This window comes from Melanaphis sacchari, unplaced genomic scaffold (assembly GCF_002803265.2).
Source record: "Melanaphis sacchari strain LSU unplaced genomic scaffold, SCAv2.0 Contig8_pilon_pilon, whole genome shotgun sequence".
In the NCBI taxonomy this organism is placed as follows: Eukaryota; Metazoa; Arthropoda; class Insecta; order Hemiptera; family Aphididae; genus Melanaphis; species Melanaphis sacchari.
Window position 1 is genome coordinate 5,337,181 of NW_020271635.1, and position 15,029 is coordinate 5,352,209.

Genomic DNA, 15,029 nt, shown 5'->3' on the forward strand with positions numbered 1-15,029 from the left:
CTGCGTTACTCACCGCTATGACTTAGCCGGCGTGCGTGTGTTGCGGGGGCCACAACGTCTTAACGGCGACACATTTTTCGTGCGTGCGCCGCCGCGTTCTCGGGATTTGTGTAAGGTCGATGATGGGCGCGTTCGTTCGTCACTCGACGGTCCCCGCAGAGTCCTTCCACGTTCTGTACCGAAGACTCGGAATCGCAGCGGCGACGACGACGACGACGTTTTCAACGCGACTTGAAAAGAGTCGAGACGCGGACAGGCGAATGCGAAACGAGATATTTCGAGATAATATTATTATTATTTTTGTTGATATTATCGCACACCCGTTATCAGCGAACACAGTAGTAGTCGCAGTGGTGTATAGTTAGCAGCTCGGGTTACGATCTATTACCGTACAGATCTCGTACAATACCTATAGGTTACGAGGAAGGGATGCTGTATAAGACGTTCGCCAATTTTATTTGTGACCGGTGCCGCGCGAATCCGTAACGATTTATAAGACCGACATCGTCCGATAAATCAATACTGATCACTAAAAGACAGTAGACACTCGCGAGTCACAAATGTCGTCGCTGTCGTCGTCCGTGTGATAAATGATAGGTAATGTCATAATATTGGGGTCGGTGGCGCGCGCGCAAGTACGTCACGTCGGGTGGTACGCGCAGGGCTATGACGTACTTTACCCGCCAGGACGATAATAATATTGTCGTCGTCGCAGCTGATATCGATGTCTGGGGGGGGGGGGGGGCTGGGTCTTATTTTTTTTTTTGTTTTAGTTTATTCCTGTGGACCGGATGAACCACGACTTGAGATAATAATTACGTCCTCAATGTAATAAAATCGCACAGATTTCTATGCGTCTTCTATATTCTTGTGTTATAATATTTTGTCTATATAACAAGTGTATAAATGTATAATCATAATTCATAATGACTGTACAGTACAAAGGGTAAGTAGTCCAATCTAACATCACCCCAGCAATTATTGAAAAACGTCCCGAGGGCCGATAACGGAAAGTCTGCACGGCTTAACTGCCACTGATACGCCTCAGTCGTTGACTTTTGCTTGTCACGCAAACCGAGCATAGCAATAATACCTGTATAGAAATAAATAGCTACTATTAATATTTACCTTTCAATAATTCTCTATCACGCACCTTACCTTCAGTTACCATTCAAGTGTACCTACCTATTGAAGACAATTTGTATAAAATAATTAATTTCGAATAGAGCTTTAAAATAAACTGTTCGAGCGAGCTACTAGCGTATCTTGAAAAATATAAAAATCAAAGGAAAAATGGTGGAAGCAGGCACCTATCACTTTAAAATTTAAAAACAAGTAATAAAATTGTCAATTGTCTATAAATAGTTTAGAAACATTCAGAGTGAAAATTAGGTAAAGGCATTTAGTGAAAATATTAAGTTTTTACAGTTATTCGTTTTTTAATTATACCTAATAAAAATAAAATAAATCAATTTTTTTTAAACTATTTTCGCGTAGGTAAATATTACCGTTTTTTCCTTAATTTTTTTTTGTTTTTACCGAAAGTAAAGAATAATATTGGAATTTTAACTATTGAATCCTCTCTTTAAAAAAGTACCAACTAGATCCAAAGGTGATCACAGAGAGAAAAACACTCATTGCTCATTGTAAAATCAATAAATTCTCACTCCGCTCAATATTTAAAATGATATTTTTATTTTTCAATTAAAAATATTAATATTTTTAAATATTTTAGAAAAATAATATGTAAATCGTATTTTTATTTTTATTTTAAGAAAATTTGCTCATACAGTGAAAATTATTATTTTTAATTATTTAAAAATTACCATTGTTTATTATTATATACCTAGTCAATAACACGCATTATACTAAAATAAATATATTCATCACTTCATTCAGAATCTAAAATGCAAACATTTATTAAAAGAGCAAGGAATGAATTAAGATGCTTCCCCCCGCAGGTAAATGCATTTAAAAATATGAAAATAGGTTAATAAATAATGAAGACAAAATAAATGAACATTAATAGGTTAAAAACAATGGAATAAAAGCCAAAAGGGCCCGTAAGCAAATATATTAAAAAAAAATTAAAAAATGTAATTAAGAGGACGTCATACCCGCATGTGTTATCTCCGTCTTACACACGTACAACATGGACAAAACGCATTAATACAATTTCAATTTTGATCCTAGAGTAAATATAACTATTATAAAATTGAATTTTGACAATATTTTTGAGGGCAAGACGTTATAGGTATATATCGTTGCAGAGCACTGAGCAGTACCTAAAGCAAAAAAAGCATTTTCAAATTTCATAATTGAACATGTTGTAAGTTGTAACATGACATACACTTCCATACCATTCTGCTATATTTTAAGTCAATCCATAAAAATAGGTAAGCAAATGTTTTAAGCCCCTAGCCCTGATTATGAGTATATTACCTGAGAAGCATCGTTCAAATCTCGAGATACTTCAATAATTTTCATACGGATTCAGATCCATGACTATTGACTGCCAAGAAGTAACCATACTTTTTATGGGCAGGAGCCAGGAGTCAATACGGTAGGTTAGGTATCGAACTATAATTTATAAGTACCTACACAATGAAAAACTCTTTTTTTATATTATTATTATATTGTTAGGTACTTTTTAATGATAAACGATGACAAAAACATCGCATGGATTATTTAATTATCGATAATTATTATAAATAATGTATTACAGTATTAGCTATTAAATTTGGTAATTTTGTATAGGTGTATATTGGTATAACTGTATTGTTAAGCGTTGGCCTAAATAGGTATTTATTATTGTCAGTAGGTACCTACATACATGGCGTTGATTTCACAGGAGAAATTGCCCCAGCACTTTGATTTTAAGGGGGGTATAGCCCTCATAGGTACTTCAATTAAACGTAAAAATAGATGGTATTTTGCTTTTGTATATAAAAATTATTTGATTATTAGTATAGTATTTATAGCTAATAAGCGTTGACATGAAAATGTTCATCAAAACGCATTATATATTGTCTAAATATGGCTAGAGATAAAATACCATCACGATTATGACTTGGTTAAGTAAAATCATCGTTTATGATTTTAAATTACCTGTAATGAAATCGATTATAAGCAGGTATGACAGTTTACACGTGTGCTAATATATTTAAGATTAGTATCAACATTTGAAATTCAAATACCCTCCCCCAAATGTATGTAGCTTTATCTTACCTTATTTATTCATTTTTTAAAACGTATGTAGTATTAAATTTTCAAACCATAAGTATAAAATAAATTAAGTGAACTTTCCACTTAATCTAAAAATCTTCATGTCATTGATGAATTTCATGAAAATTCAAATTCAAATACTTATAAAAAAAATAGTAATTATGTATTTTTGATGTTACAATAAACTTTTTTTTATATTTATATAATAAAGAGACAAAACTAAATAAACTTTTTTTGTTAACTAGACAAATGTTTAAAAATCAAAATACATTTATTAAGAAAAAATATATTGTTTGTCAAGTATTAACATTGATTTGGCTTAAACATAGGTCAAAAACTAACAAACTAATTTAAGAGTACTATAACCTTACATTGATTCATTGAAACATAAAAACAATTTCATTGATTACAAATTATTCAAAAGCTATACCTACATTCCCATAACAACATATATTTGAATCTGTATAAAATAATCAAAAAGAATAATATTAGAACCCTTAGATTAGTTTTTTTTTACAACTTTAAAATTTAAATTAATTGTAAAAATAAATTTGTTTTATGAGTACATAAAAAACACATTAGAAATAATCATACTCGAAGTCCCACTTTAATTGATTTAACAAATATTATAAATGTAAAAATAAATAAAAATAATATAATTATTTAGTACTAGTCAATATTTTTAGTTAAACATAATTAGAAAAATAAAAGTAAACAATCAATGTCAATTACTTATTTGCAAGTATACTATTCAACACACTTAAATTTGTTGAATGGATAAATATCTAAAAAGATATGAACAAAATGTTACAACAATTAAAAATTCAAATTATATGGATCAAATGGGAATACAATTAACTTATACAATTTAATTTAAATTTAAAAATAATTGAATGAGGTATTATTATTGAATTAAAAATAGAAATAAATATTTTTGTTTTACTCAGAATCATCATCATCATCATCATCATCATCATCATCCTCTTCATCATCATCATTGTCATCACCTTCAGATGAAGAATTTTCTTCATCCTCCGACGCACTAGAATCATTATTTCCAGTTAAAAATTCAGGTTTTCTCAACTGTAAATATAATTGCAAATCTTCTTCGGAAAGAGATCTTAAGAACACTTTCAAATTTTTCATATACTCTTTTTTAAGAGCTTTAAGCTCGTTTTCATACGCAAGTTGTTTTTTTCCATTTTTTTTGTTCCAATCTTCCAAACTTGTAATTGGATGTTTTTCATTAGGTTCCAATTTACTTCTGTATAATTCAAATGCATTTTTAAAAGGTACTGGTTTTGGTTCATTTTTGAACGTTTTAGTTTTTGAGTTATACTGTGAAGTACCTTTTTTCTTAAGTTTTTCCTTGGGTTTTTCTGAAATGACTTCTCTAGCATTAATTCTAGGTACAACTTTTGGCTCCGGTTTTTTAGGTTTTATTTTGTTTTTAGCCATTTCCAATTGTTGTTCATTTTCTGGTAGTGTTTTTAAATATGCATCAAATTCAGTTTTATATCGTTCAGTTATAACTTTCAACTTGTCTGAATACATTTGCCGCTCTTCATTAGAAAAAGCTTTCCATTTCTTAGCCAATAATGCCATTCTTTCTTTAGGAGGGACACCATCTAATGCATTACTTTGTAACATTTCTTTAGAGAAAAGACCATAATTATTGACCGGAGGTTTTTTTGGTTTCCCTGATTGGGAATCCAAAATATTTCTATCACCTTTAGTTAATGCACTTTTTGTAGGCATAGTGAAAGCAGGATCATTTTTATGGTCTTCTTTTAGATTGCTTAAATATGTCTGTTCTCGTTCATTTGCCAATTTAATCCATTTTGACTTTTTCTTTTCTGACATACCTTCCCATTTTTCTTTCAATTGGTTTTGAAATTCAACTTTATCAACATTACCTGATTCTAAATTTGAAGATTTCGATTCCATAAAAATTTGAAATGGAGTTTTAGGTTTATTTGATTCTTTAACTTTGAAACCTATATTTGTTTTGTCAACCAATTCAATATATTCAGTCTTTAATTTTTGTGCTCTATCAACTAATGTTTGTTTTTTATCAGGGGATAATTTATTATATTTTTCAGCAATAATTTGTGTCAACTGGGGTAATTTTAAATCTGGATGTTTTTTTTTGTATTTTTGAAGAAGTTCTGTGTAAAATAACATGTATGCAGTTCTAGGTTTTTGTAATCTATTTGTTTTTGAACGATATGTATCAATGCCTTTAGTTTCCAATAAATTTCTAGCATCATTAATAAGATCACCTATAGTTTTAAATGTTCTAAGCTGATCTTGAATAGCTAACCAAGTGGATTGACATTCATCTTTACTATAACTATCAAATTGAATTTTATCCCAATCTAGTTTTGTAAATCGACTTCGAAATGTTTGATTGTCATTCTTAGGAAGTGCCAACTCCATTTTAGATAACAGTTTTTGAATGTCATCTTGAGGCCAACGGCTAATAGTTGGATTTTCATTTTTTACTTCATTATTTAATCCATTATCATGATCAGATTGTTCATCAGAATCTTCAGAAGATGAAGAGGAAGAAGCAGGTTTTTTTTCTGCTATGCTTTTTCTTTTTTTGTCAGTGCTTTGGAGAGCATTAATTGATTTTCTTTTACGATCTAAGCCCATTTTCACCTGGAAACAATAATAAAGATTACATGACGTATTAATAAACATTAAAAAACAGCTTTGAATTTTGTTAATTTGTTTTTTTTTTTTTTTTTTTAAAGATAAGTTTATTTTGAATAGTTTTTCTTATTATTATTGAAATACATAATTACAATTTATACATTTGTTTGTGCATTAAGTAATTTTTTATACTAGATTAAATAATGTGAAATAACATGGTGGGAAAGCACTCAGTAGTACTATCAAACGGGTCAAATAAGCAAGTCTCCAGGCTTATTTTAAATGGATTTATTAATATTTGTTATCAATCAAATTAAAAATAATAATAATAATATAAATTTGAAATGACTGGCCAAACAATGCTGTATTTAGAACATTTTTTAATAGTAAGTACCTACTTACTTATTCTATAATAATACATCAGTATGGTATGAATTATTATTAGATAATAAATTATTAATAAAAACTGTTTTAGTGGACTTAATTGTTATTATTTTTATTATTTAATATTTTAGTAATAGGTAGAAAGGTCATAAAAAGCAGCTTAACAAAATGTTCTCCCAAAGGTAGACAATTTGTTAATGTGGGGTACAGGCAAGTCACTGTAGCCATCATTAAACAGATCTGTGAAAATTATTGAGACAGATTCATGTTGTTGATAGCATGGATACCATATATCAAAATACAAGATAGGTTATACTGAATGTAAATTTGATATGTTAAATGTTTGTAAGATATACACACACAACACACCTGGTGTGGCGTCTTTTTAACGTTATATATTAATATTTAACTATTGCTTTCAAAAAAAAAATAAAATATTAAAGTAAATGTGAATTTATTGAACAACTCTTACACATAGATATAAGATAGGCATTAGGCAGTCTTAGTGTTCGTCCCAAACGTTGTAACCTAATCTAAGTTGACTTATTCATTTCTGCAATATTCTTACATTATATGTCTAGTAGAAATGAATTCAGTTTGTTTTTTAATGAAACAAATTTAAGTATCATAATATATGATAGAAATACATTTGTTCAAAAAGTATCATTTAAGGTAATATCTGAAACAGGTAAAATGACGAATTCCACTACATCGATATATTTAGGCAATATCCAAACAAAGTTTGTAAAATGAGTTTAAAGATTATAATAATAATAAATAATAAATATGGAGTATAGATGTAGAATCAACAAATTAATGTTCAACATAATTGTATGTATTTAAATAACATAAAAATTTTTGAATAGCTTATATTCAAATAAGTTCTCTTTTTATTTTTATGTTTAGCCCTTTCACACAGTATATATATTTTTTTTTAAGAAAATAAAACACAAAAAAACAGATGCAATTATATAAGTAAATTCAAAACTTTAGACCTTACTTAAAATGATTAAGTTTAATTATTCAAACAAATATTATTATCTTTTTCTCTTAATATTAAACAACTTTTGTCTTATGTTTGAGATAAGTAATACCAGTCGATTGATTTTAAAAGTCTCATGTCAGGCCTCTATATCCTGTTATCTTAATTTATTATATTTGTTGAATTATGAATTGTAAAATAAAAACTCAATAATTTAAAAACTTTGGAATAAACTAAAATAATTTAATGATAATTAATTTCCAGAGAATTTGTATTGGAGTTGAGATTTTAAATAATATGCTTGGAATGTTCCAGTTGTTTTATAGTAAAAGCTATTGAAAGATTTGAATTTCAATATAGATAAATATATTTATTAATTTATTCAGATTACGTGTACATATAGCACAATGTAATATTTGTGGTAACAAAGCCTCTTCATGAATGTACCAAAAAGTACAAATTTAAAATATTCATTTTTAGTTTATTAATTATACAACAAGTATAAGCCAAAAAATAAAAAGTACATATATATACATAGTTTAAATGTTACTAATACTAACAAAAATTAAAATTATTAAATACAGGTTTGGTAAATATAATGTACAATCTTAAGTTATAAATAACTAAATAAATATACAAGCGACGAGGAATTAGTTGAAATGTATCTCTTACTAATTGTATATACTGATAACATGACCATTGCAGTAAATCTACATGTGTTAAACAAGTATGTTCTTTTGCAAGTCAGAGTATAATACAATAAAATAATTTTGAAATAGGTATATTTATTTTCCCAAGCTTTAAATACAAGTTAACAAGATTTTTAAGCAATTACATAAACTAACTAGTCTTGTTAAATATTTACTTAAAGAAAACTTAGCATTAAATTTATAAAGATTAAGATTTTTTATTAAAAAAGTATTGTATTAAAAGTAATTTCATAAGCAAAAAATATTCTCAATTAGTTATTACTAATAGTCTGTAATTTAAAAATAATTTTATTATTTTAGTTCTTATTGTATTTAATTTTTTAATGTGTATAAATTAAAGTAGGTATATAAGTATAATTTTGAAAATATACCTAGATACCTGATTGAATGTTTCTAGTTGTCTTATTAAGATGAAATTAGATTTTTAATGTTGGTACTATTATAATTGACAGTATAATTTATTTGACCATAGAAAAGTTTTTAAAAGCAGAGTTTAAATATCTAGTTATTAGTCATTTCTAGTGAAAATTGTTACCTGGGTGGGCAATCCATTTATAGTAAGTTGAATATGACACCAGTGCAGTTTTTTTTAAGGTGTAATTCACTTAGGTGTAAGGAATTTTTCAAGTAATATCAATATTAAACTATATAGTGCAAATAATACTATTATCTACTGATTTTATATTAAGTTGTTAGAAAATTTTATAAAAACATCTCAAACATTAAGTACCTATTTTCTAAGATCACCTCATATAAGATCTTGTAGATAATATGAACTTCCCTCAAATTTTAATAATTCATGTTTTAACTTCAAACATAATTTTCTGACTTCTATAGTTATAATAAAATCAGTGTAAAAATTAAATAGGTACTTATAAGAAAAAGATTTCATTAGTCATAACGTACAATTTTTTTATTTTATTATTTAAACCTAGTTTAAAGATAAAAGTTGGTAAGGAAGGTAAGATATATTGAAAATGTAAATAAAAACTACAACGGTGACAGTTATAAAAAGTATTTTACTAAAAAAAAAACACTTCTTATTATTTTGTTTTAAGAACCATTTTTAAGTCTTGACAGACCATTATATTGTATATTATACTGAACTCAAAACCACTGAATAGTCTGCTTGTCAGTTTCATCATTAACACTAAAGCATCCTAGTCAACATATACATAATAGTTAGGTATCATGAAATTAATATTTAGCTATGATGAATGTAATATTAAAAATGTATATTTAATGCGTTATCTTACAAAACTATGGCTCATATTATGAAAAATTATATTATCATAAACATTACTCTGATGGGATATTGATAAAACAAGTGTTTTAGAATGTCTGAAGGAAAAATAAAAATTGTTGGTTAAGGTTTGCCTACAGCACTCAACGAGTATATGAACTATTTTACTTAAAAAATTTACTTTTTTACATAAGGTAAGGGATAATAAGCTTTGTCATAGTAGGGGCCTGATCATGAACCAGACTGAGCGAATGATAAATATTGTCAACCATTAAACACACCTTTACGGTTACAGACGACGGGATATCAACAAAACACGCATCACAATTCACACTATTCAATATTAATTTAAAAAAATATTCGTTTTCGATTTTAGGGCTTTATAGTGAATAGCAAAGTTATACTTCTAAAAACATATAATATATTGCAATATTAACGAACAAAACGTAATCGTTGAGTCTTAAACAAAAAAAATGTTCGACTTGGAACCGTTACATAAATAACATAATGATAAAATAATTTTACTTACGTTTGTTTCGTACTATTCAACATAGAAACCAATGATCCAATTAGTCACGATTGATTCGCCAACAGAAAAGCAGGAAAACAATGGTAGCGAGGATGTATGAATGAAGTATGGTCGAACTCGTTCAACGTAAGTAGAACCAAAAATTCCGTTACAAAATGCTTATGTCGTCAATGCCTCATTGCATCCTAACCGCGTAAAATTGTTGGGTAACGAGTACACGCTTGTGTGTACTATGTTGTAGATTTTTGTTGATAAAGCAGCAATTTGATATTTTGTTTACACCGTATGGCCATGGAAGAAACGATGATATGGCTTACCGAATATCGTTAATTCATGACGTAGTATGCGCGCCAAAATATATCTGACATGATACATAATAATATTATCTAATCTAAATTATTTTAATAACGAGGGTCAAATTATTGTCTTTTGTACCCGTCCCGTTTATCCACTAGTTTTGGTAATTTGGTCTTCATCTGTTCACTCGTTCACGATTTTGCAACCGGTTTGTTACTTATCAATTTATCATTGATGCCAGATTGCAGACTTTGAATTTGTGTTTTAAGTGCGGCACAAATGCACAATATAGAAAACCTTATATAATAATTTTTGACTTAAGTTTAATTCGGCCGGAAATCCATTTTAATTTCAAAGGTGCTATTTCAATTATAATTCAAATATTTTTTTAATAGGTGATAACTTATAACTGAAGGTGTAAAGTAGTTATAGTAAAGTACCTAATTATTTATTATTAGCACTTAGCAGTGTACTACGTAAATGATTCAAGTGTAACAAAAACAGGTAATATTATTTTATTCAAAATCAAACCCAATATAGGAAATGTAATATACACAGGTAGCTGCACAAAATTTCAATAATTTTTTTTTTTATATTTTAACTTTAATGCCATAAAAATATATAACTATATAGGTACGAAGCTTATTGTAAATAATAGATTAGTGTCTAACCGAAATGATTCTTACTTTATTTATTAAAACTGTGTGTGTGTTTTGGTAAAATAAAATGTAGTAAGTAGGTACCTACTTTAATTATGATATTTTTATGTTCGTATTTTTTTTAATTAATGTGGGCTAAAACGTCGCTGTTTTTTAAAACAGATTATTTATATGTTCGTTCACAGTTATTATTTATATTTGTTTATTCCTCTAGACTCTCAATACATACCATAACTATAAATGGGTAGAACACGATTGCGTACGTTTGTCCTTTTTGGCAACACGATTGTGTATGTTTGTAGATGAGTTAAAAGTACCCTTAAGAAAAAATAAATAAACACGATTGCGTATGAAATTGTATGCAACGTTGTCAATTTTAAGTTTTTCATCGTATTAATAAATAATATAATATAAAATAATAATAATATAAAAAATATTGAATAAATTTAAAGTTCTAAAATAATTAATAAAAAAAGTTAATGGTAAAAAAGTAATTAATAAATAAGTAAGATTAAATTTCGATTCCTTGACATCTATAGCCTACTACTTTTAAATATTGAGTTACATTTTTATGGATTTTTTTATACTCATCATAATCCTTTATGGTGCTTTGGATTCTGTTTAAGTCTTTTTTTGCCATTTTCTTCACTCTCCCATTATTAACCGATTGTATAATCGCTCTGGTTTAGAAATATCTATATAATATTATCTCTGTAATTGTACGACGTTGCATCAGCGTAATCGACCTATTTACTTAATCTAAGAATTTACAATTTACTTGATAATTCGATTGACAAAAATATAATTTCAAATATAAGACAAATTTTAGAAAAATAAAATGTTTAATTTGACTTCTCTGTATCATGAAACACATTTTTAGTTTACTCTGCTATTTTTTAAGCATCTCATAAGAAATATACAAATGCTATAAAATCCCAACCCTGGTCATATATACCGGTATGAAAATTGGCAACAGCGCTTAAAATTTCGTACGCAATCGTTTAGTTAAAAATCAGGTAAAATCGTACGCAATCGTGTACCTAAAAAAGGTATCGCCGATAACGAACGTACGCAATCGTGTTTTACCCCTATAAATATTATTATTATCATCATAATCATCATGATAAAAGCGATAACAGATTACTAATGTTCATTTACTACTCACACATACACATAGCCAAAATGTTCACGTCAAACAAATTGCATAAATATTACTTCTAAAAATATGATACGCTGGAGCCCCCTCAATACAAATGTTTAATTAGTGTTTTTTTTTTATCTAAATGAACGCCTCAAAAACATAATTAATGCTTTGCTATTGAATAATGTTATGTACTTTTTTTATAATATGTAATGATTAAGATAACGTAAGTTAATTAATCAAATTCAATGAAGTTTATAATATTAGGTATTTAGCTATAATTACATATGATGGGTAATTGATACTTTTTTTTAGTGTTGAGTCGAACCCTGATTCTTAAAAACAAATCAAACTTGAACCGAATTTTAAAATTTTTTTGAATCCAAATTGAACAGAACCTAAAAATATTTTAAGTCGTACTTGAACTCAAAAAAAAATGTTTTATCATGCACAAATTAAATTAACCATAATTACAATTATATTTTGAGTGTATTGCATTAGTACGTAAATAATTACATTTTAAATCGTCCAATGAATAAAAAATAAATAATCAAATATTTTTTTTTACATTATCTAAAGATAAATATATTAGAACAGTCATCGCACAATTACAGACAAATCATTTTAAATAAAATTACAATAATTTGAATAATTATATAGTTTATTATTTGTGTTAATACATAGGTTTATTTTATGCATATTAAAAAAAAAAAAGTATTAAAATTAAAATTAATTTATTTCTTGATGTTATAGAAGAACTTCTCCTTATTTATACAATTAATACTCTGTAATTGTTTTAATATTCAACGTTTTTTGATACCTACTAGTAAATTTTGTTTCGCATTATAGTCATATCTTTCTCTCATTCTCTCTCTCTTTCTCTGCTTTGGTTCCAACCTTTAAGATCATACTGCTAATTACAAATTTTGCCATTTGTTCCTGTCTTATGGAATGTCGAACGTCCCTTCATGGCTCCATATGATTCATGATCCTATTGTTTTAATATTTTTCTTAATGCAGTTTTCCCACTTTAACCTGGGCTTCTTAAAGGTAATTTATCTATAAGATCTATAATCACATTTTTAACTTAGGAGTGTCATTTCGAATTTTTGAAAGGTATGCTAACAAGGCTAATAAAACTTTTCAGTAGGCCAATATGTTATATACTATAGTTATTATAAAAAAAATTTTTATTAATATAATAATTTACTATGATATCAATATTGTATATACCTAATAATACTAAGTTAAAACCTATATTATTTTATTTAAAATGTAATTATTTATATTTTAGACACTATAGAAAATAAAACAAACCCTGAAATTTTTTAACAAAAACATATGTAGCACTGAGTGATTTTCAGTATTTTTAAATTCTATCTTTGATAAAAGGGATTACAAAATGGTTGCATTCGTCTGTGAAAATTCAGTAATTTTTAACATTCGAAACAAACCTAAGTTAAAAATTAAAAATGTATGACAATATAAATAATTATTCATTATAAATTTGTAAGAAATATAAAATATAAAAATTATTCTAACTTTTTGGCTACAATATTGCAAGTTTTTTTGATATCTTGAGTGTTAAATAATACACAATAAATGGAAAATCAGATAAAAATAAACTAATTATTATTTATTTCAATTAAAAAAAAAAAATAATATATTTAAGCAATTAGGCATTTTTTAGTAAATTTTCAATAAAATTCAATGCAAAATCCGTTAAAAAAAAAATAAATAAATAAATAAAAAATAGGACTTGGTATCAGATTCTGTTTTGCGTCCTTTAAAATTTATCATCTAGGGCCTAGGCAATTGCCTATACTGCTTATACGTTAATTTGGTCTTGCCGATGCTTGAGATTTGAGACTAATTATATATAAAAAAATATAAATGGTTTTTGTCCAGCGCGCAGAAAAATTAGTCAGGCTAAATTGCATCTTGATAAATTTAAGGTATGCATAAGCATACCCTGCAATACCTAACCTTAATTGATGCCCCTGGTTTAACTAGGGTTATTTATGCTAGGTGTGGTCCGCTCACGTCAGTCTTCTTTTTGTAATATTTTATTATGTTAGGTATTTGAAATTGCGTTTGGAGCTTATAATTGTACAATTTTCTCCATTAGTTCTTCGGTTTTTCATATTACATATGTTTCAGAATCGAGTAGAACAATAAGTCGTAATATCATGTACATTCCTATTTTTAATTTGTTGAGAGGGTCTTAGATTTTAGAACTTTTTCATTATAGTCACACTACCCTAATACATTTAAGCTTACATTTAATTCCCAGAAAGTATTTTAGTTATAAAATTATTAAATGTCACAGCCTATTTTCAAAGAAGATAAATTGTCATCGTAATGAAAATACTGTTTATCGACATCAGCCACAACCGTTTTTCTGATTACTTATTTGTATAGCTAATAGGCGTATATTTGACAAAAACATATTGTACAAATCCCTCCACAATCATAGTATATTATATTGAAATAAATATATACAAATAAATTAAATCGAAAAAAAAATTAATTCTTATTTCTTGATGTAATAATGAGAAAATAAAGCAAAATAAATAAAAAATATAGTAGTTAAAAATAAGGCAAAAAAGGGAAGGAGATGCGGCCGGACTGACACAAGGGACACAAGCCTTGTATGTAAGTCTGGTATTAATAATTATTGAATATACTTGTTCTCGTATTATTACCTTCCTCCTGTTCTTCGGAAGGCTCTCGAGATCGTGATTCGAGAATATGATCAAATACACCGTTACACAAATTAGATAGTAAAAGAATCTGTACTAACAATAAGTATTTTAGACAATATGCATCTTACCTGATTCGTCGCAATGAATACTATAAGTACGTTCCTCGGAGAAAGATGCAAGAAGACACAAATTACGATACGACTTAAAAAAAACTTAAGTTTAAATAAGAAAAACAACTCTGATTTAACTTATAAAAAAAGAAGTTCAGCTATCGTTCACAGAATCTTGTAGGTAAGGTGTGTGGTGGTTTTTGAGTAGAGCTCCTGCTCGCTTGTCTGGTGCGCCTACACTGGTGAGAGAAGACGACGTGGTCAAAACAGCCAGAGCCGCAGGAAGCTCCAACAAAGGTCTTCACGTCCTTAGAGAAATCGGCTTTCTCCTCGACGACGGAGAGCTTCATTGGACCATCCCTTGTCTCTGGCGCCACACGAAAATA

The 15,029-nt window shown here is 27.7% G+C and overlaps 1 protein-coding gene across 1 annotated transcript; it reads right to left on the reverse strand.

The window, feature by feature from the left end:
• Nucleotides 1–4,152: 4,152 nt before the first annotated feature.
• Nucleotides 4,153–9,964, reverse strand: LOC112602726 (nucleolar transcription factor 1-A-like). Its single transcript, XM_025350961.1, has 2 exons — nt 9,732–9,964; nt 4,153–5,889 (listed from the first exon to the last, which is right to left on the reverse strand). Exon 2 carries the CDS (start codon nt 5,881–5,883, stop codon nt 4,165–4,167), a length of 1,719 nt encoding a protein of 572 aa, XP_025206746.1. The 5' UTR covers nt 5,884–5,889; nt 9,732–9,964; the 3' UTR covers nt 4,153–4,164.
• Nucleotides 9,965–15,029: the final 5,065 nt, after the last annotated feature.

Coding starts and splice junctions, on each gene's coding strand:
- LOC112602726 (XM_025350961.1), bottom strand. CDS start 5,883: ATGGGCTTAGATCGTAAAAGAAAATCAATTAATGCTCTCCAAAGCACT.